The sequence below is a fragment of the Thermobia domestica genome, chromosome 7, assembly GCF_964235325.1.
Source record: "Thermobia domestica chromosome 7, izTheDome1.hap1.1, whole genome shotgun sequence".
In the NCBI taxonomy this organism is placed as follows: Eukaryota; Metazoa; Arthropoda; class Insecta; order Zygentoma; family Lepismatidae; genus Thermobia; species Thermobia domestica.
Genome location: NC_137460.1, coordinates 200211266 through 200229234, shown reverse-complemented (window position 1 = coordinate 200229234; position 17969 = coordinate 200211266). Strand labels below are relative to the sequence as shown.

Sequence of the window (17969 nt, the reverse complement as noted above, 5' to 3'; positions counted from 1 at the left end):
ATTTAAACGAAAAGTACATGTATAATAATAAGTGAACCTTCATCTGATAGACTGTAATGAAAATTTTATAGTTCTTACCCCAAAAATTTCACTTTGTAACAGATGATAGATCGATCCGATTTACCCCAGCGTTGTGGGGTAAATCGGATCAGTGTTGGGAGAAATCGGATCACAATGATTGTGATATGCAAATGCTGCAAATAAACTTTTTTTGATGCCTGCTGATTGAGATATGCCTTTAATGGCTTAAAAACACGAACATCAAGCGGCTGCAGAATATGTGTTGTGTGAAATTGCATCATCAACACTTCTATATCATATTTTTCACACACGTCTAGTACAGACAGGGATGTGTGCGAACAATGTCCATCCATAATTAAAATAACTTTACCAAGACTTCGATGTTTGTGGAGATGTTCCACCTATTTCATGAAAGCTTCCGCGTTCACCCATCCTGATTCCGTCACACACACGTTGGATCCTGGTGGCATACCATCGCGATATTCAACTTTCAGTCTCCTGCCCTTGAAAATAACAAATGGTGGAATGTAAACTCCTGTTGCTGACACACAAGTAAGTACCGTCACACTCTTTCCACGTTCCACATTTGTCATCGCTTGCCCTGGGGTCGAACCAGGGACTCCTGGAACCAGAGGTGAATGTTCTACTACTAAGCCACAGTGTCCCCTATGATTATAGCAACATATTATTATTATTATTATTATTATTATTATTATTATTATTATTATTATTATTATTATTATTATTATTATTATTATTATTATTATTTTGGATAAGACGATATACGTATATAGAGACAGGTGGTTTCAATACTTCCTCAATCTTCTTACAAACACCTAATGCAAATTACAAATTCAGTGATCCGATTTACCCCAAACTGCACTTTTCTTCTTTTTCCTTTTTTATACAGTACTTTTAGTAATTTTTGCACAACTTGTTGTACAGCCTAATGATGCATGCATCAGTCAATGAAATAATAGCATTGAAAACCAAATATAGTTCTTACAGAGTTAGAAAAAGCTTATTTTGCAACAATGAAAAGTTACATTTGCTTTCTTTTCTTTTCTTTTCTTTTCTTTTTTCTTTTTTTTTTTTTTTTTTTTTTTTTGCCACTCAAAAAACACACGTTCCTAAACAATGCTGTCTGGAACTCCTCTGGCGCCAAATTAACTTCATCTTCCCTTAGTACCCATTTCTTCTGAGAGGTAGAACTAGAATGCGCCCCACGTCGACGCAAAAAGTATTCTTTAAAGGTCCAATCACAAGGGTTGTTTTTGACTGATCCGATTTCCCCCACTTACCCTAATGCATGATGCCAAGTAAACTGTAACAAGTAGCGAATATGTTTCAGGAAAACTAGCTAATAGTTGTAGCGAGCTACAATTTTTATCATGTAGCTGTAGAGCAGAAGTAGCTTTCCGATCACTGCTCATACTAAAATAATGTTTGCAAATGGTCAATATACTATATACTTGCCTTCTGCGTGTGCCTCTCGGTTGGTTTTCTGTATGCTCAGAAAACTCTTAAAGTTAAGGATATGATTTAGATTATTCGGGTCATAACCAAAGAAGGGGCATGAAAACCATGGCCCTACTCACCTGAAGCGATGAAAACTACTAAACACTGCTTAAATCGATAAATTCTTTACGATAGATATGCAAAAACTTTATCGAGTTGGAAATAGTGGTGTCAACCGGCTCGGCTCGAGGCCTGAGCCACCGGTGCGGCTTGAACTCCGGCTCGGTTCAACTGAGACAAAAGCTCAAGTCCGGATGATTGGAATGAGCCATTGGCTCGGTTTGGCTCAGCTCTGGTTAGCCATTGGCTCGAGTCGGCTCAGTTGGAATGAACCATCGGCTCGAACCGGCATGGTTATATGAGCTGTTGGCTCGGCTCACTTCTCAGTTCGGCTCGATGGTGACTGAGCCGGGAGCCCAGCTGCTCTAGCCGTTGACAACATACTACTTGGAACTGAAAAGCACCGATTTGAAAGCAGTAGAGAAAACACCTCATCTCCACTCGCAAAATACTCATGAGAGATTGCTCGGGGTAAGATGATGATCAATGTTTCATGAAACTGTGGGCATTCTTGTGAGATAGACTCTAGCAAACGGTGATACTATTAAGAGCTATTAAGACGTTCAAGTAAAAAATGTGAAATCGTCGTGAAAATGTATCTAAAATGGTTCTGATACACCAAGATAACAACATACAATCCATAGGTGTAATCAGCGCCGTAATTTAGATTTTTTCTGGGGGGGGGGGGGTGGCATTAAGACGCGTATTAGGGTTCCATAGAAATGTTGTTTTCTGATTCTTGGGCCCCCTCTTTCCATCTTTCTCTTACTCTTTATGGACCCCCTCTGTGGGCTCTCCCGCACGGCAAGGTCTGCGGTTCCATTAGTTGCGCCCCTGAGCCCGTTTCATACATGACAAATTAATTAAGGGAACAATATTGACAAATCTCAAAGCCATATTAATAAATATTATTTCTAGGGCACCTAATAGTTGACATTCTTTACTGAAATGGGCCCCAGACTCATTTTTGTATTATTTATCTTTTGTATGCTGTTTTGTTTATATAATGTAGAGAATCTGTTTGATGCCTCATTTATCATTTTATCTTCGTATCGTATATGGAGTAAAAACAAAAAAAAAAAAAAAAAAAAATGTCTTAACATGGGCTCCCATCGAACAGCGGGGAGCTTCTCTGGAAGGGGCAGTTGTCCGATGCCCCCCACAAATGACGACACTGGGTGTAACAACAAACTGGGAGGAAATAAAATGTCTCACCAAATTTAGTACCCTAAAACCTTTTTTTCTATTTCCTACTTATAACAATAATAGGAATAATAATAATATATTTGATTTTGAGTTTAGGGTTCTTTTCAGCAGTGAGGCTATATGAGAAGTGAACCTACAGCTTAACGTAAGTCACGAACCAAATGAGCTAACGCCGGGAATCGATCTGGGTCTCCCACGCTAAAGAAACGTATAATAATAATAATAATAATATGAACTGCGTTTTGTAGTGAAGAAGGAGGTATTAGAGGTGATAGTGATCTTCTGGACACTAGAACTCCGGATTTATTTCGAGGTTTACGAAAATCTTACGGATCGATGCAAGAAGTAATTTGCACTAAGAAGGAATCACAATGGGATATATAGAAAAGGTTTTACACCTGTACACCTTATTTTTGGATAAATACCTCCGTGTAATACATATGCTATAAAAGTGTACGGCAAAAATAAATGAAAAATTACAAAATGGAAAAAAGTAAGAGCATCGAGTAAGACTCGAACCAGGTTCAAAAGTACTAAATCAGCACAGAAAGCAAGAACTTAGTACGCATGGCTATCGAAACAACTATGAAGTTCCATTGCTATCTCATCAATAGAACGAATTTCTTAATAACTCCCCCTCCCCCCTTTTTTTTAACGAAGATTGTGGTCGAAAAACATGTGTGCTTTACTTACAACCAAGTTTTCTGCATTTACCAAGCACTATGATGTTCTAAATGTATCATTACATTAAGTTATAAAAAGACAACTGAGTATTTCAAACAGCAAAATGTGAGTTGTGTTGTGTGGGAAGTCTCGTTATTTTTTTCTTTTCACTTTCCCTACCATTACGTCGACTGCGATGTTGCCAAACCTACAGTTTTAAGAGACAGAAAAATTCCGGCATGCAATTATATATATATATATTTGAGAAGTGTAGATACCACAACTAGAATTATAACTTTACCTGTCTCCATAGCCGAATGGTGGGGCTCCAAAGTTGACCATTTTCCATGTTTTCTACAATTCACAAATTGTACTGCCCGTCTTTGATGGCCCATTACTTGGCGGGAATTTTTTTTTCGACAAAACAAAAAAATATGGATCTCTTAAAAACATGTTTAGTTGCTATAAAAAAAAGTTTCAATAATATCTGAGATGGTAATGGTAAAATTTTATTTATTTATTTATTTATTTATTTATTATTATTATTATTATTATTATTATTATTATTATTATTATTATTATTATTATTATTATTATTATTATTTTGCCTGAGTTGAAATGGAAGGCACCTTAAGCAGATCAATTGTTTACTCAGTTGTGATTGATGGTGAACGGCAAAATAGTAATATGTATGCAAGAAGCAAAGGGGAAAGACTTTCCTGAAGGATCTCTTTGTAATGTCAACTCCTTTTCTGATTTCAAGATCGTAAGGGATTAGAAACGTAAAGTGTCCGTCACAGTATTAAACCTATATTATAATTTAAAAGTTCTTCAGCAGTTTTTAACATTATAATGTGATATAACAAAATTTAAAAACCGCGGAAATTATTATAAATTATGAATACTTAAATTTTGTATTTTATTCATTCACGTAAATAATTTAGGCTGCCGTGTATACAAAATAACAACTGTTTGACTTAAATAGATTAAGTCAGGGTTGTTTCAAAATCTAATCCAAATTATTGAGACACGCCCAAAACTTGAGACAGGAGGTCATAATGACAGATTATCTACTACAAGAGCAGACTATTACTAGTATTTCCATTTCCTGACTAAGTTATGAGAGGAACACAACAGGAAACGTCGTAGATCGGTAAGCAAAAGGGCTGTTGAGAGGCAATGCAGCAGCCCATTCCGCCCATTCGTCCATGATGAAGACAGTGGAATTAGTAACAAAAGAAACACTGACCAAAGCTTCAACACGCGCTGTATTTTAAACTATGATGTGTTACAGTTTCGGATATCTAACATATCCTTCATCAGACACAATAGAACATAATTGAAGATACAGGCATGCATATAGTCATTCTTATGAAAAAGTCTAAATTCTATTGGCTGAAACCTTCAGCCAATCCCGTAGGTCCTTGTGTCCATTTTCCAATCAATCATGTTGCGCCATTTTCCGTCCTTACAAGGGTCTTTTTCAATTTCATCTTGTTTACGCTATCCAAAATTCTCTGCCGTAATTTATTAATAGGTAAGCCCCCTGTCTAGTTCATCAGCTTCTCTCTTCCAATCTTCTACTTTCCACTTCCTTATTATCATTCGCTTCTCTGTCTCCGATACTTTCGTCTTATGCCATTTAATTCCGTGATTAGTCTCCTTAGCATGTTTGTATATCGCATTGGTATCTTTCTTTCTCCTTACATCATCTTTATGTTGTTTTATCCTTTCTTTTATTCTCTTTCCCGTCTTCTACATATGGCATATCGTAATCTCCACACTATACCCTGTACTCCTTCCTCTTCATTAATCTTTTTGGATCTTTTCTAATCTTCTTCTTTATTAATCTCAATAAGTTTTCTCCACTCCTTCTATAAGCTCTGACCCCTCCTCTCTTCAATAACTTCTTCAGTTTCTCCGTTTATTCTCCCATGCTTTCTATACCATGCCATCTTCCACTCTCATTCTCTTCCTTCTTCTTTCTCCCTCTCTTCCTGGAGCATTGGAGATACAGAAGAGAATGATAATAAGGAAGTGGAAAGAAGCAGATTGGATAAAGAAGGTAGGAAGAGAGAAGCTGATGAACTGGACAGGGGGCTTACCTATTAATGAATTATGGCAAAGAATTTTGGATAGCGTAGACAGATAAAATTGAAAAAGGCCCTTATAAGGACCAAAAATGGCAGAACGTGATTGGTTGGAAAATGGACACGGGGACCTACGGGATTGGCTGAAGGCTTCAGCCAATAGAATTTAGACTTTTTCATAAGAATGATTATAAGTGTATCTTCAGTTATGTTCTATTGTGTCTGGTGAAGGATATGGTAGATATCCGAAACTGTAACACATCATAGTTTAAAATACAGAGCTTGTTGAAGCTTTGGTCAGTGTTTCTTTTGTTACAGTGGAATTAGGATATGAAATATTGCCCCAGCCCCATACTCACCGGACCTAGTACTAAGTGACTTCTTTCTCTTTCCAGAAATGAAACGTCCACTCAGTGGACCCCATTTTGGCCAGACGTTTGGGAACATCTCAAACAACCCATTTTCAATTCTCTGTACACAGAAATCCAGTTTATTCATAAATCCTTCAATTTCATTCACATTAGTCAGCATATTTTCGTTCTTACCTTACATTATTACGTTCAACTGATTCAAATGCATCTGTGCGCTCACGTTCAAAAATGCACGGACCTTCCCTTTAAGTTCAAAAAAATTAGAGTTAACATTTTTTCCTGGGATAACTACCGTACTTTTTATGTAGGAGTATGGTATATTCTCATCCGATTTTCTGACGAAAAAGCAGATTTAGTTGTCTCGATTTGATGATGTATACAGATTTTGTTACTTCATCCAGCGCAACTTTCAGAGAATACGGAAAGAACTCACCAACAATGGCTTCGCCATGATTGAAGCGATGATTACATTATATGTTATGATTTGGTTCGCATGCTTTAGCTACAAATTCTTTCACTCGATCTGTCGTAGAAGTGTTGTATGTGTTTATACAAACACTAACGCAATCCTCTTACTTTAATTCATTATTGAGCACGTATTCATTAGTTACAAGAAATATTTTTTGCACTGGTGGCTTGCTTACTAAGTTCTTTGCAAAGAAAAAAGAAATTAGTTGCGATTCCATCTCCATCGGTATAGCGAATGTAAGCAAGAAGTTGTGCGTGGCCACTAATATCAGCAGACTCATTGATGTGAAGTGAGAATTTCTGACTGCTGTTGGCTTTGTCCTTCTTTACCTGTGACAATATCTTCAGTTAAATAGTTCGGCGACTGATAGTGTTCGCAGAGAGAGGAATTTTTTAAATGTCGTTAGCAGGGTGGCTTGTTTAAACCAAGGTGGTTTATACCTTCGTTTAAACCAGCTGATTAAAAAAAAAAATGGTTTAAACCAAAAAACGAAAACGTTCGTAAAAGTGTAAGTGTTCGTAAACACTTGATGAACATCCATTTGTGGGTTATCGCGTTTCACTCCCGTATATTCGTGTTATATTCAGACCTAAATTCCCCATTCATTACTCAAAGTGATTATACTACAAAAGCAACTTTATATATATAAGTTTATGAATGTTTCTTTTGTGATTTTTTTTGTAGTTTATTATTATTGTTTTGCAATTGCAGTCAAAGAAATTCTAAATATTGTTTCGTTTTAATACTGTTTATAAAATATTAAATAATATTTTTGATAAAGTGGATACTTTCAAATATTTAGGATCAATATTAACCGAGGAAAATCATATTCACGAAGAAATTAAATGTCGACTAAAAGCAGGGAATTCGTGTTACTATTCGGTTCAAAATCTCTTGTCGTCGCGAATTCTGTCGAAAAATTTGAAGCTTAAAATATATAAAACGATAATCATGCCTGTTGTTCTGTATGGTTGCGAAACATGGTCACTTACTCTGAGGGAAGAACATAGACTGAAAGTATTTGAGAACAGGATCCTGAGAAGAATATTCGGACCCAAGAGGAACGAGAATGGGGAATGGCGGAAACTTCATAACGAGGAACTACATAGTTTATACGGTTTACCCAACATTGTTAGGGTCGTCAAGTCTAGGAGGCTTAGGTGGGCAGGTCATGTAGCTAGAATGGAAGAAAGTAGAAACGCTTTCAAAGCCTTGACTGGAAAACCCATAGGAAAACGACCATTAGGAAGACCTAGGCGCAGATGGGAGGATAATATTAAGATGGATCTCGCAGAGATAGGAATACAAAGTAGAAACTGGATGCAATTAGCTAAGGATAGAAGTCAGTGGAGAGCTTTTGTGAACGCGGCACTGAACCTGCGGGTTCCATAGGCCATAGAGTTAGTTAGTTAGTTAGTTAGTTTAATACTGTTTACTATTGATAAAATTCATCGAAATGCCATACCTTTTTTTTGAGGGGGGGGGGTTCATACAAACCTCACGAGAGGCATTTATTGAAATCAGAAGTATCTTTGGTATCTATTTATGTATAAATGGGTCAGAGCCAAAGTGAACTCAAATAATTCGTATCTTTATTCACTTTTCTTACTGATATGCAAATTAAGACGTCGTATTTCTTTAACTTGGACTAATAAAATTCGTAGTGAACTAACTAGGACTAAATTAGTTCTTCTGTACTCAGCATTATTTTGAAATTGTCCATATGTAACTTAATTCTGTACAATGGTTTCACTTGTGCAATTGTTTATCTTGTTGTCCTTCTGAAATGACTCTTGACAATTATATTAACAAGTATGTAAAAATTACTACTACGTATTTTTATCACGAGTTCTTCGTGAGTGAATCGGCAGACGTTTCGCATTTCGGGCCAATGAATCCCGGTTTCGAGTTCTAATGGAGAACAATTTATCTCGGATGTAAGCCGAGAAGCAGTTTGGATTCCGTTTTAAGCTTATGTGAACTCTTTCAGCATACCCCAGTTGTTGCATAATAACACCAAGCCGAAACAAACTTATTTCTGTCCATATGTGATATAAATATGAAGAGCAAATTATTTAAACCAAAAAAACCTGGTTTAAACCAAAAAAACGGGTTTTTTGGTTTCTTCAATAAAAACAATGGTTTTTTCCAACCTTGGTCACTAACAACTTCTGAATCCAGGACTGTTCATACCATTTCTTTACAAGCAGGCATTAACAACGTTTCAGCTATTGCCTGTAGTTTCTTAGCTTTTACGACAAGTTCATCTACCTTATAACTAGCTTCCTGTGCTTTTCCCAAAACACACTGTGTAGCTTTCATAATTTTTCTCCCCCCCCCCCTTTTCCTTGTTCCAACAACCGACGAAAACAGTTGGCATCTTTGCTTGCCAGAGAAGAATGTTTTGTTGATAAAAGTCGTTTCAGTTTACTGGGAACCATAGCAGCATTACTAAACTTTTCATCACAAACGATACACTTGAGAATTGGACACGTTCTGTCACCACACCAAACAAACCATCATTGTACTGCCGGTGTAGTAATTTTCGTTTATTTATTTATTTATTTTTCTGGCTTAATGCTTTCACTACTTGCACTATTGGCCGGAAAATTTCGTGCAAGGAATTTGTTCATCGTGCAAAAATAAAGTACTTCACTAATAGTAACAGAAAATGGCAACAGTAACTACTGATTAGGAATAAATATTCGGACTACTTCAGATCACAGCTGAGATATTAACTCATATAATTATTGTAAGACATGGGACCTATAGTTTTCGAAAGAAGTAACACATGTGTGATACAGTTTCTTTAAGCAGATGTATAACAATGAGTGTGTGTATCTATCAAGAAGAAAGTTCAGTGAAACCTCTGAATAACGGACACCAATAGGACATAAACTTTTGTCCATTACAGAGAGGTTACAGAAATTTAATTTCTCACAACGGTAATTGTATGCAGAATGTCCAGTAAATATATTATGTATGAGCGTGAATATGTAATATTCAATATGAAAATACTCTTTTCCACTGCATCAACTGATGAAGAATAATATGCCAAAGGTGTTTAAATATTTTCCTACATGAGAGAGGAAAGCGTTTTTCATTTGTTTCAAATTCTCAAAACCTTCTCAAAAGATGCATTAGGAACCAACTAACCTGCTAAACTCGTTTGTTTAAAAGGGGGCGCGGTGGCTCAGTGGTAGAGCGTTCACCTTCAGTGCTTGGGGTCCCTGGTTCGATCCCAGCTCGCACCAAGTGAACTTTGTGATGGACAAACACAGTGCTGGTGGGTTTTCTCGGGCTTCTCCCGTTTCCTTCCACTTTCTTCATTTCACCATTTCATTCATTTCTCATAATCACAGTCTCCTTTAGCCTAACCGGCATAACCGCGGGACGTAAAACTCAGATTTCATTTCATTTCTTTTCTTTTGTTTAGCGAAAAAGTCATGCTTTTTCCTCTACAGGAGTAATAAAACTCATTAGCAAGTGTCCTGTGAGAATCTCAGTACGGTTGCGGAAGAAACAGTGTCTGTATGTGTGTATGTGTATGTATGTATGTATGTAGTGATACTGTATCTTCGTTGGCGAAATGGATAAAAAGGCAAGTTATTGGGAGTGCATATGATTATTGACCCAGCCCCAATCACAAAGAATATCCTCTTAGAGAAAGTGAAAAAGGAAGCCGGGAAAACTCCAACCCAGACTTGTTCCAGTATCAGTAGTAAAAGAAAAGAGTTGCTTTTCCAAAAAAGTACGAGAGGAAACATTGCTTGTTGAAAATGTTATTATAAAACGAACAATGTTTGTTTTGTTATCTATGGAAATAGGCAAGGCTTAGAGGAAAAAGAACTAAATTTGTTAGGGAAGCGAAGATCTTTCGCATACAGTTCTTGGCTATACGACTGACTCTGCATGAGTGTTATTGCTTATTAAAGGTTTTCTAGGATTTCCAGAAGACAGCAGTTTATTGCGGGCTGAAAAAAATAATTTCAAGTTCAGCTTGAAGCTGCTCTGTTTGATGGTTCACCAGGTCTAGACTCATGATAGATACACTTGTGGGGAAAAGATTTTTCTGTCTTTAATTTATCTCAGAACCGAGAATAATTCCTGTCCGTTATGAAGAAGTTATTGAAACGTTTGGGGAAAAAAGGACTGTCCGCATCCGTATCTGAGTGTGTCCGTAAAAGGGAGGGTTTTGTTCCGTAAGAGAACATATGCTTTTGCCGGGACATAAAAATGTGTCCGTTTTATAGAGGTGTCCTGTGAGAATCTCAGTACGGTGTCACTGTAATAAAATTGAAGAACTAACATAAAGAGGCAAATACTATAACACCGTAATAAAATAATAAAAAGACAGAGGAGGTTTTTTTAATTCCAGTAGTTTTAGCATGAAAAGAGAGGGCAAAAAACAAAATCACGATCATACGGTGTCAGAACAATCACAAATCGCAGCGATAGAGGAAAGAAATAAAAATAGTTTAGTAATAAACATGCCTACAATATAATAATAAGTGTGAGTTAATAGTTAATGTTTAATGTCTTGAATATATAAAAATTTGCGCCATGTAAAATACTAAACAAGCATCAACTTAAATAATCAGTGCAGCGGGAGATAATGATACATTATACAAGCATATGAAACACATTAACTGTGATAGAATTTCAAAAACTACAATTTACTTCTCACAATAAGTAAAAGTTTACGTCATATCTTTCACCTTGCCATGGCACACTGGTTGTGGATCACTGAGATAGAGAATAGAAATTTTTATCATGTGTGTAGAATAATAAATAATCGTTCACAAGATTTAATGCTTGGAAATGACTTTATATTCATAAATCCCAAATTGATATACGATGGTCGTTTAACGCGAACTGGCAACACTGCTACGATTGGAGCGTCGTGTGAGCAGGAGACAAATGACGAACGTAGTGGGTTCTGTGGATGTGTACGAGTCAGTTCAAAGCTGCTATGGTCCCGTATTACGCGAGTAGATATTGTTAAAGTGATTGTTGTGTGAAATACCGTCCCAACACGATGTTCACACTTGCAGAACAGCGTGTGTTTATGAAATTCCAGGTGGCACGAGGGCGAAATGCTAGGACGATTCACGGAGGATTAGTAGAAGCCTGTGGTAAAGCTGCTGTACCGTATCGGACAGTGGCGAGATGGGCTGCAGCATTTCAGGCGGGACGATAGTCAACAGACAAAAAAATAGACAGTGGAGAGCATATGCGAACGATTACGGACGAAATTCATCTTGCAAGACTACGGACACTGCTTGACGGTGATCGGCGCTGGACATGTAGTGAATTGGTGCAGGAGCTGAACGTTCCTTCCGCATCAGTGTTACGCATGCTAACACAAGATAGTGGCATGCGGAAAATTGCAGCCCGATGAGTACCCCATGCTCTGACCGAGGTTCAAAAGTAGCATAGGTGGGAATGTGCGCGCCTACTCCTTCAACGTTACAATGATGACTTCTTGCACCGCATGATTGCAAGTGACGAAACGTGGGGAAGATCCTACGAGCCTGAATTGCAAACGTCAGTCGAGTAAATGGCACCACCCAGAACCTCCACGACCGAAAAAGCTTAGACAAGAGCCAGCAAACGTGAAGGTGATGATTATAATGACATACGACCACGAAGGTATTATCTTGTCACATCAAGTTCTACCGGGCGTTAATGTCAGTGCTGCATACTATGCTTCATACCTCAGTCACTATTTGCGACCAGCATTGCGGCTCAAACGTCCACACATCCTGGAATCTGGACCAATTCTCCTACACGACAATGCTAGATGCCATACAGCCAATCCAGTACAGACTCTGTTACGATGATGGGGTTGGGAGATGCTGGAGTACCCGCCATACTCCCCGGATATGAGCCCCTGCGATTTTGATCTTTTCCCAAAAATGAAAGAACCTCTCAGGGTCAAACGTTTCAGAGACATTCCCAGCATTGTTCGTGTCTTAGGGCGCACTGCAACTCCCTCTCACAAAGTGGGGCTTTGACTCGTATTCAACGGTTACCAGACATCTGGCGAAGAGTTCAACAGGCTGGCGGAGACCACATTGAAAGATCGTAAGCTTCTTGAGGTGACTGATTCACTACATTCCATTTCACAACTATGTTGCCACTTCGAGTTAAATGACCCTCGTATATATATAAAAGAGGTTGTTCAGTCTACATTTAGCCAATTTCGACTTACCTAAAAATTTAGAAAAATCCATGGCACCAGGTCCGTAAGTGTTCGATGTGTTTCCCTTGGTTCCTAACAAGAGCCCGACAGCGTAATATCCACTGTAATAGGCTTCTCTGAAGAACTGGGAGAGGAATCTTGTTCCATTCCCTTTGCAGAGCTTTCCAAAGTCCTTCCACAGTTGTCACACGCCGTTTTCCCAAAGCCCGTTTAAGTAATCCAAATCCACAATTGTCCATAGGACTTGCGTCTGGAGATTTAACTGGCACCTCATTGAAAGGTATCACCTGTATACCACTTGCCTCCTCCATCCTTGTAGAATGCGAGGCACGATCGTGAGGTATGTGGTGAGGCCTTGTCCATGTGAATGCGCACCAGATTGTTGCCGTCATTTCCGTACATTGTTGGAATCTTATACTCGTAGATCGGCCGCATGATCTGCTCCTGAAAATACTGCGGATTTATTTTGCAGTTCTTCGCCACCCTACGAATCTTCAGTTTACCTCGGTAACAGTAGCCAATAACGACCATGAACCCTTTTGGGAAGGATTCTTTACAGACACGGACCCACCTTCTGAAGTTCTTGGTGCCTTTCTCTCGGTATATGATGGTTCTCGGTTTGCCGCAGTCGGAAAGGTAAATCCATGCTTCATCGAGCGTTAGGACGTACATCCACCTTTGTTTTGCCAGATGCTGTTCGTACAGCTTCCGGGCGTTACACTTTCTTTCCTTTTGGTGGGCATCCGTGAGAAGATGGCCGCGAGCTTTCATGACTTTTTCCAACTTGAGTTGGTGGCTTAACGTCCGGCTCACAGTCCCTAAAGACACGTCAAGACGATTAGCCATACACCTTTGTGTTGGCGGATTTTCTTGCATTGCCATTTTGTGAAGTTTTCCCTGCATGGTGGAGGTGGCCTTGGTGCATTCCCGCTTCCTAGGCAACTTCGTTGGTGATCCAAATGGTAGAGCTTCGTTGCCCTTGTACATTTTAATAACATTTTTATTCCACTTGAACTGATGTTGGAACCATTCTTCTTACACTGTTTTCTAATGACAGAAACACTCAAGTGGGCGTCATAAAGAGCCGCAACATAGACTTTCCAAAACCGGCTTAGTTTGGGCGGCATTTTGGTCACTGAGCGGAAACCCACACACTTGGAAACATATTTAACAATACTCATAACAGTGGTCCTGTTTTGTGTGTTATTGTCGTTCGCGCGGAAAAACAACTCCCTTCCCAGGAAGCCATTGCACAACACTGCAGGACGCCACGAGCCAGGTCGGGTGAGTCCATTCTGCCCGGGAGGGGGAAGGAACGAAATCGGCCAAACGTAGGCTGAACAACCTCTGTATATACTACACTTGAACTTTGCGTAGATTTCGTAGACCACATAAGATTAGTAACCCGACAAGGAAAGAAAACACATATCACGAAGTCTCGTTAGAAACGCAAATTATTACAGCAATGTTTAGGTCCCACATTTGTGTTAACGCAAAGTGTTCCCATTCCCACTAAAACAGAGTCTTCGGTAGAAGTCAAAGTAAATAAATTTCAAAGCTAGAAAAGAATATTTATTAGAACATATTAAGCAAAGGGCAATTTTATCGAAAAAACAATTTTCCGTTTCTGTTATTAACTGGTTTGTGTGATATCACACTACACAAAAATGAAGTTGTAAGTTTTGCAGAAAAAGCCATATCTGAAAAGGAGCTGAGTGGTGACCATTCTACATCAGAGGATGTTGGGTCCGGAAATTTTACAGAAAGAACAAAAATTGTTTGACAAATCAAAAATTGATACAGGGAAAACTGCAACAGCAGAAATTAAATAAAAATCTTTAGATTTGACTTTCCGTTACGCAGATGTCTTCGCTTCGCCGGGAGAATTCTTTGGGGAAAGTATGGATATCATGTAGATCTAAATTGCATACGCCATTTAATAAAGCCCAGTATCTAATTTCAGCGGCTCTACGACAAAAAATTAAGGAACAAATTAGTGTCCTGTTGTATCAAGATGTGATTGAACCTGCAGAGAGTCTCATAATTCTCCAGTGTTATTTGTTAAGAAAGAGAACGGTGATATACACTCATGTCCAAAATGATTGTCGCTTATCTATAACTGTCTTCTTGTAAGAATATAATTTGATAATGATTTTGCAGGGTACTTTTAGTAGTGATACTATGTGTATAATCGGGAAATGCATATTTGTGGTAAATTTCATCGGAAAAGAATTATAAATACAAAAATTAGAATGAGTAAAAGAAAATGTTGCTCAATGGACAAGAAAGTTTTATTTTCGTTTTATTGTTCTTATTTACTGCTCTTTTGACATGAAATTTGCCATATCATGTCTTTGCCGATTATACACATACTAACATTATGATAAATACCGGGCGAATTCGTTATCAAATTATATTCCAAGAACAACATATTTATAGACATGCGACAATAATTTTGGACATGAGTGCACGTATTTATTTTTACTCAATATATTTCAGTAAGCATGCGGTGTTTCACAGAGTATCTTTGCCTTCCATTTACCATATTTTGTGTACTGTTGGAGGAAGATTTTATTCTAGTTTAGATGAGAAAAATGCATTCCACACTATTCCCATTGCAGAGGAGTCTAGGGATGTTACTGGATTTAATATTTCACAGACCGTGAGGTATCACTACTGTTTTCTTACCCAATCTATTTAAATATCGTCTTACCCAATCTAGTCGTGTACAATAGTATTATCACAGTGACACTTGGCAAAAATAAAATACAAGGATTTGTTTCGATTCGGCAGAGAGCCCCAAAGGCCCTGTTGTTGTTACTCTATGCCTAAGCGAAAAGTATGAACATTAATATATTTATGAAAATAAGTCTTAAAATTCTAACAAAAGCTACCTCACTGCTTATTTGCTTAATTCTTCTTGTATATATTTCAGTACTGCATCAAACACGTAATTCAACAGTGTGAAACTTTATTTACAGACTGTAAATACAACTTAAAATGTTAAATTTTAGAATTTATGTATATATATATATATTTAAAAAACCTAGAAAGCTTGCTTCTAAAACATACGTTTTCTCTTCTTTCAGGTCTTCGTCTCTTCTAAATCAGATGAAACTAACCACAGAATTTAGTTTTAAAAGGAATATGAGAAGTATGGAAGAGCAGAAGTGTGATAATCGACGCAAAATGTACTCCAATAGCGAAAAGAATAACGAAATAGTTTCTAGATCACTAAATGAAACTAAAACAGAGTTTATGTGTAATGTTTGTAACAAATTTTTCAAGACTGCTAACATTTTAAAACAGCATGAAAGTATTATTCATAGAAGAGAACGAATTTTTAAGTGTGATCATTGTTGCAAAGAATTCTACTTTAAAAATAGATTAGAGGCTCACATTCGTAGTAGTCATACTGGTGAGAAAATAAAATGTTCGCATTGCGATAAGACGTATTACGAGTATTCACATCTTAGGGCTCACTTAAAACGTGTTTTTGGAGTTAAAAGATTCAAGTGTCCGCATTGCGGTAAATCATTTGTTAACAGATATGATTTCGGTATTCATTTGGCTTCAGAGACAGGCGAATCAAAACGAAGATTTTTATGCGATTATTGTGGAAAATATTATGCTGATAAAGCATGTCTACAATATCATATTAAACGACATCTTGGCGATACACCATTCAGATGCAATTTTTGCGAGAAAATGTATTCAGATCCGAACACTCTGAATAAACATATGCAAAAATATCACAGGAAATATTTATGTGAGCAGTGTGGTCAGGAAATCGAGGATGAAATTAAATATAATAAACATTTAGGGACTCATATGAGTAGTCCGTGGTTTGTTTGTGATTATTGTGGCATGACTTTCACCGATAGTGATGCATATGGGGAACATGTTTCCAGACACTCGAGGAGACAATTTGTATGTAAGCCTTGCTCGAAAACATTTATGCAAAAAAAAAGTTTCAAGAACCATTGGAGACTAAAACATCCCGGTGAGGCGTTACCAAAAATTGAGGCAGAAATTTGTGAACACTGTGGAAGAAGTTTCACAGATTCGGAATGCTTCCAAGACCATGTTGCTTCTCATATAAGAGGGAAATCCTATGTGTGTTCTCTGTGTGGACGTTCGTACCTCCTTAAGTCTAGCCTAAATAGCCATATAAGGAGGTCGCATAACACAAACAAGGATGCGAATTCTGTTCTTGTGTCATGTAAATATTGCGGAGAGAAATTCACAGATAAAACTGAATTACGGCGACATTTTCATACTCATGGAGAAAGACGTACTTACGTATGTCATATATGCGGTAAGTGTTATACTGGAAACAAATCTTTACAGAAACACATGAAGGCTCATGACACTGGATCATCTAAAATAGAAGATGTACGTTTTCACAATGGTCGTTATCTTTGTTTTCAGTGTGGACGTTCCTTTGCGTTTAAGACTGGCTTAAATACACATAGGAGAGAGGTTCATATTCTTGTGTCATGTAAATTTTGCGGAAAGAAATTCGGAAATAAATCTGAATTACGGAAACATGTAATGTCTCACAAAGAAGGCTCTCATCTTTGCTGCCTCTGTGGAGGCTGGTATGCGTTTAAGAGTGGCTTATTAAGACATATGAAGAGTTCACATCAAAAAAATGACACAAATTCTATCCTTGTGTCATGTAAATATTGCGGAGAGAAATTCAAAAATAAAATTGAATTACGGCAACATGTACATGGTCATCCAGAAAGACGTTGTTATGTATGTAACATATGTGGTAAGAGTTATATTGAAGAGAAGTATTTACAGAAGCATATGAAAGCTCATGACAATGGATAATCTAAAGTAGAGGGAACAGTAGCAAGCAAGAGTAAAACGAAAACAATGGGACGATTCTACATCATAAGTATCAAAAGAATTTTTAATAGCATCAAAGCGTCTTTATAAGTGTGGAGATTTGTGTAACAATAAATGGAGCTATAGTTCATATATAGAAGGATCAAGAAATCTCTGCTGCATGAGTACTAAACGAATTATCAAGTTAGGTTAGAATCCAGTCATGTAGATGTAAATAATGATGGAAATGTAAATGTATATTTTTATTGAGTTCACAACATATCATTTGGATACATATTGATAATTTATTAATTTTTGCACTTGAAACTTGAACTATTAAACTTTTCTAATCGATTTTAGTGCAAAATATTTCATGATTTCGTCTTTGGATCTTAAGTAACTATTTCGATTTTATTTATTTATTTATTTATTTATTATTATTATTATTATTTTTTTTTTTTTTCATTTTGGCACTTTCATTGCACAATACTCATTGGCAGGATAAACGACTATAACTCTTGTATGCAGTA

The 17969-nt window shown here is 37.3% G+C and overlaps 1 protein-coding gene across 8 annotated transcripts in view; it reads left to right on the top strand.

Moving 5' to 3' along the window:
• The window catches only part of LOC145690644 (uncharacterized), a 44171-nt gene extending 26428 nt beyond the window's left edge, over nucleotides 1-17743 (top strand). For all 8 annotated transcript variants that reach the window (XM_081765737.1, XM_081765740.1, XM_081765744.1 and 5 more), the window contains one exon: nucleotides 15693-17743. In XM_081765737.1, the coding sequence (XP_081621863.1) occupies nucleotides 15693-17442 (1750 nt within the window). In that variant the 3' untranslated portion in view covers nucleotides 17443-17743. The remainder of the gene's footprint in view (nucleotides 1-15692) is intronic.
• Nucleotides 17744-17969: the final 226 nt, after the last annotated feature.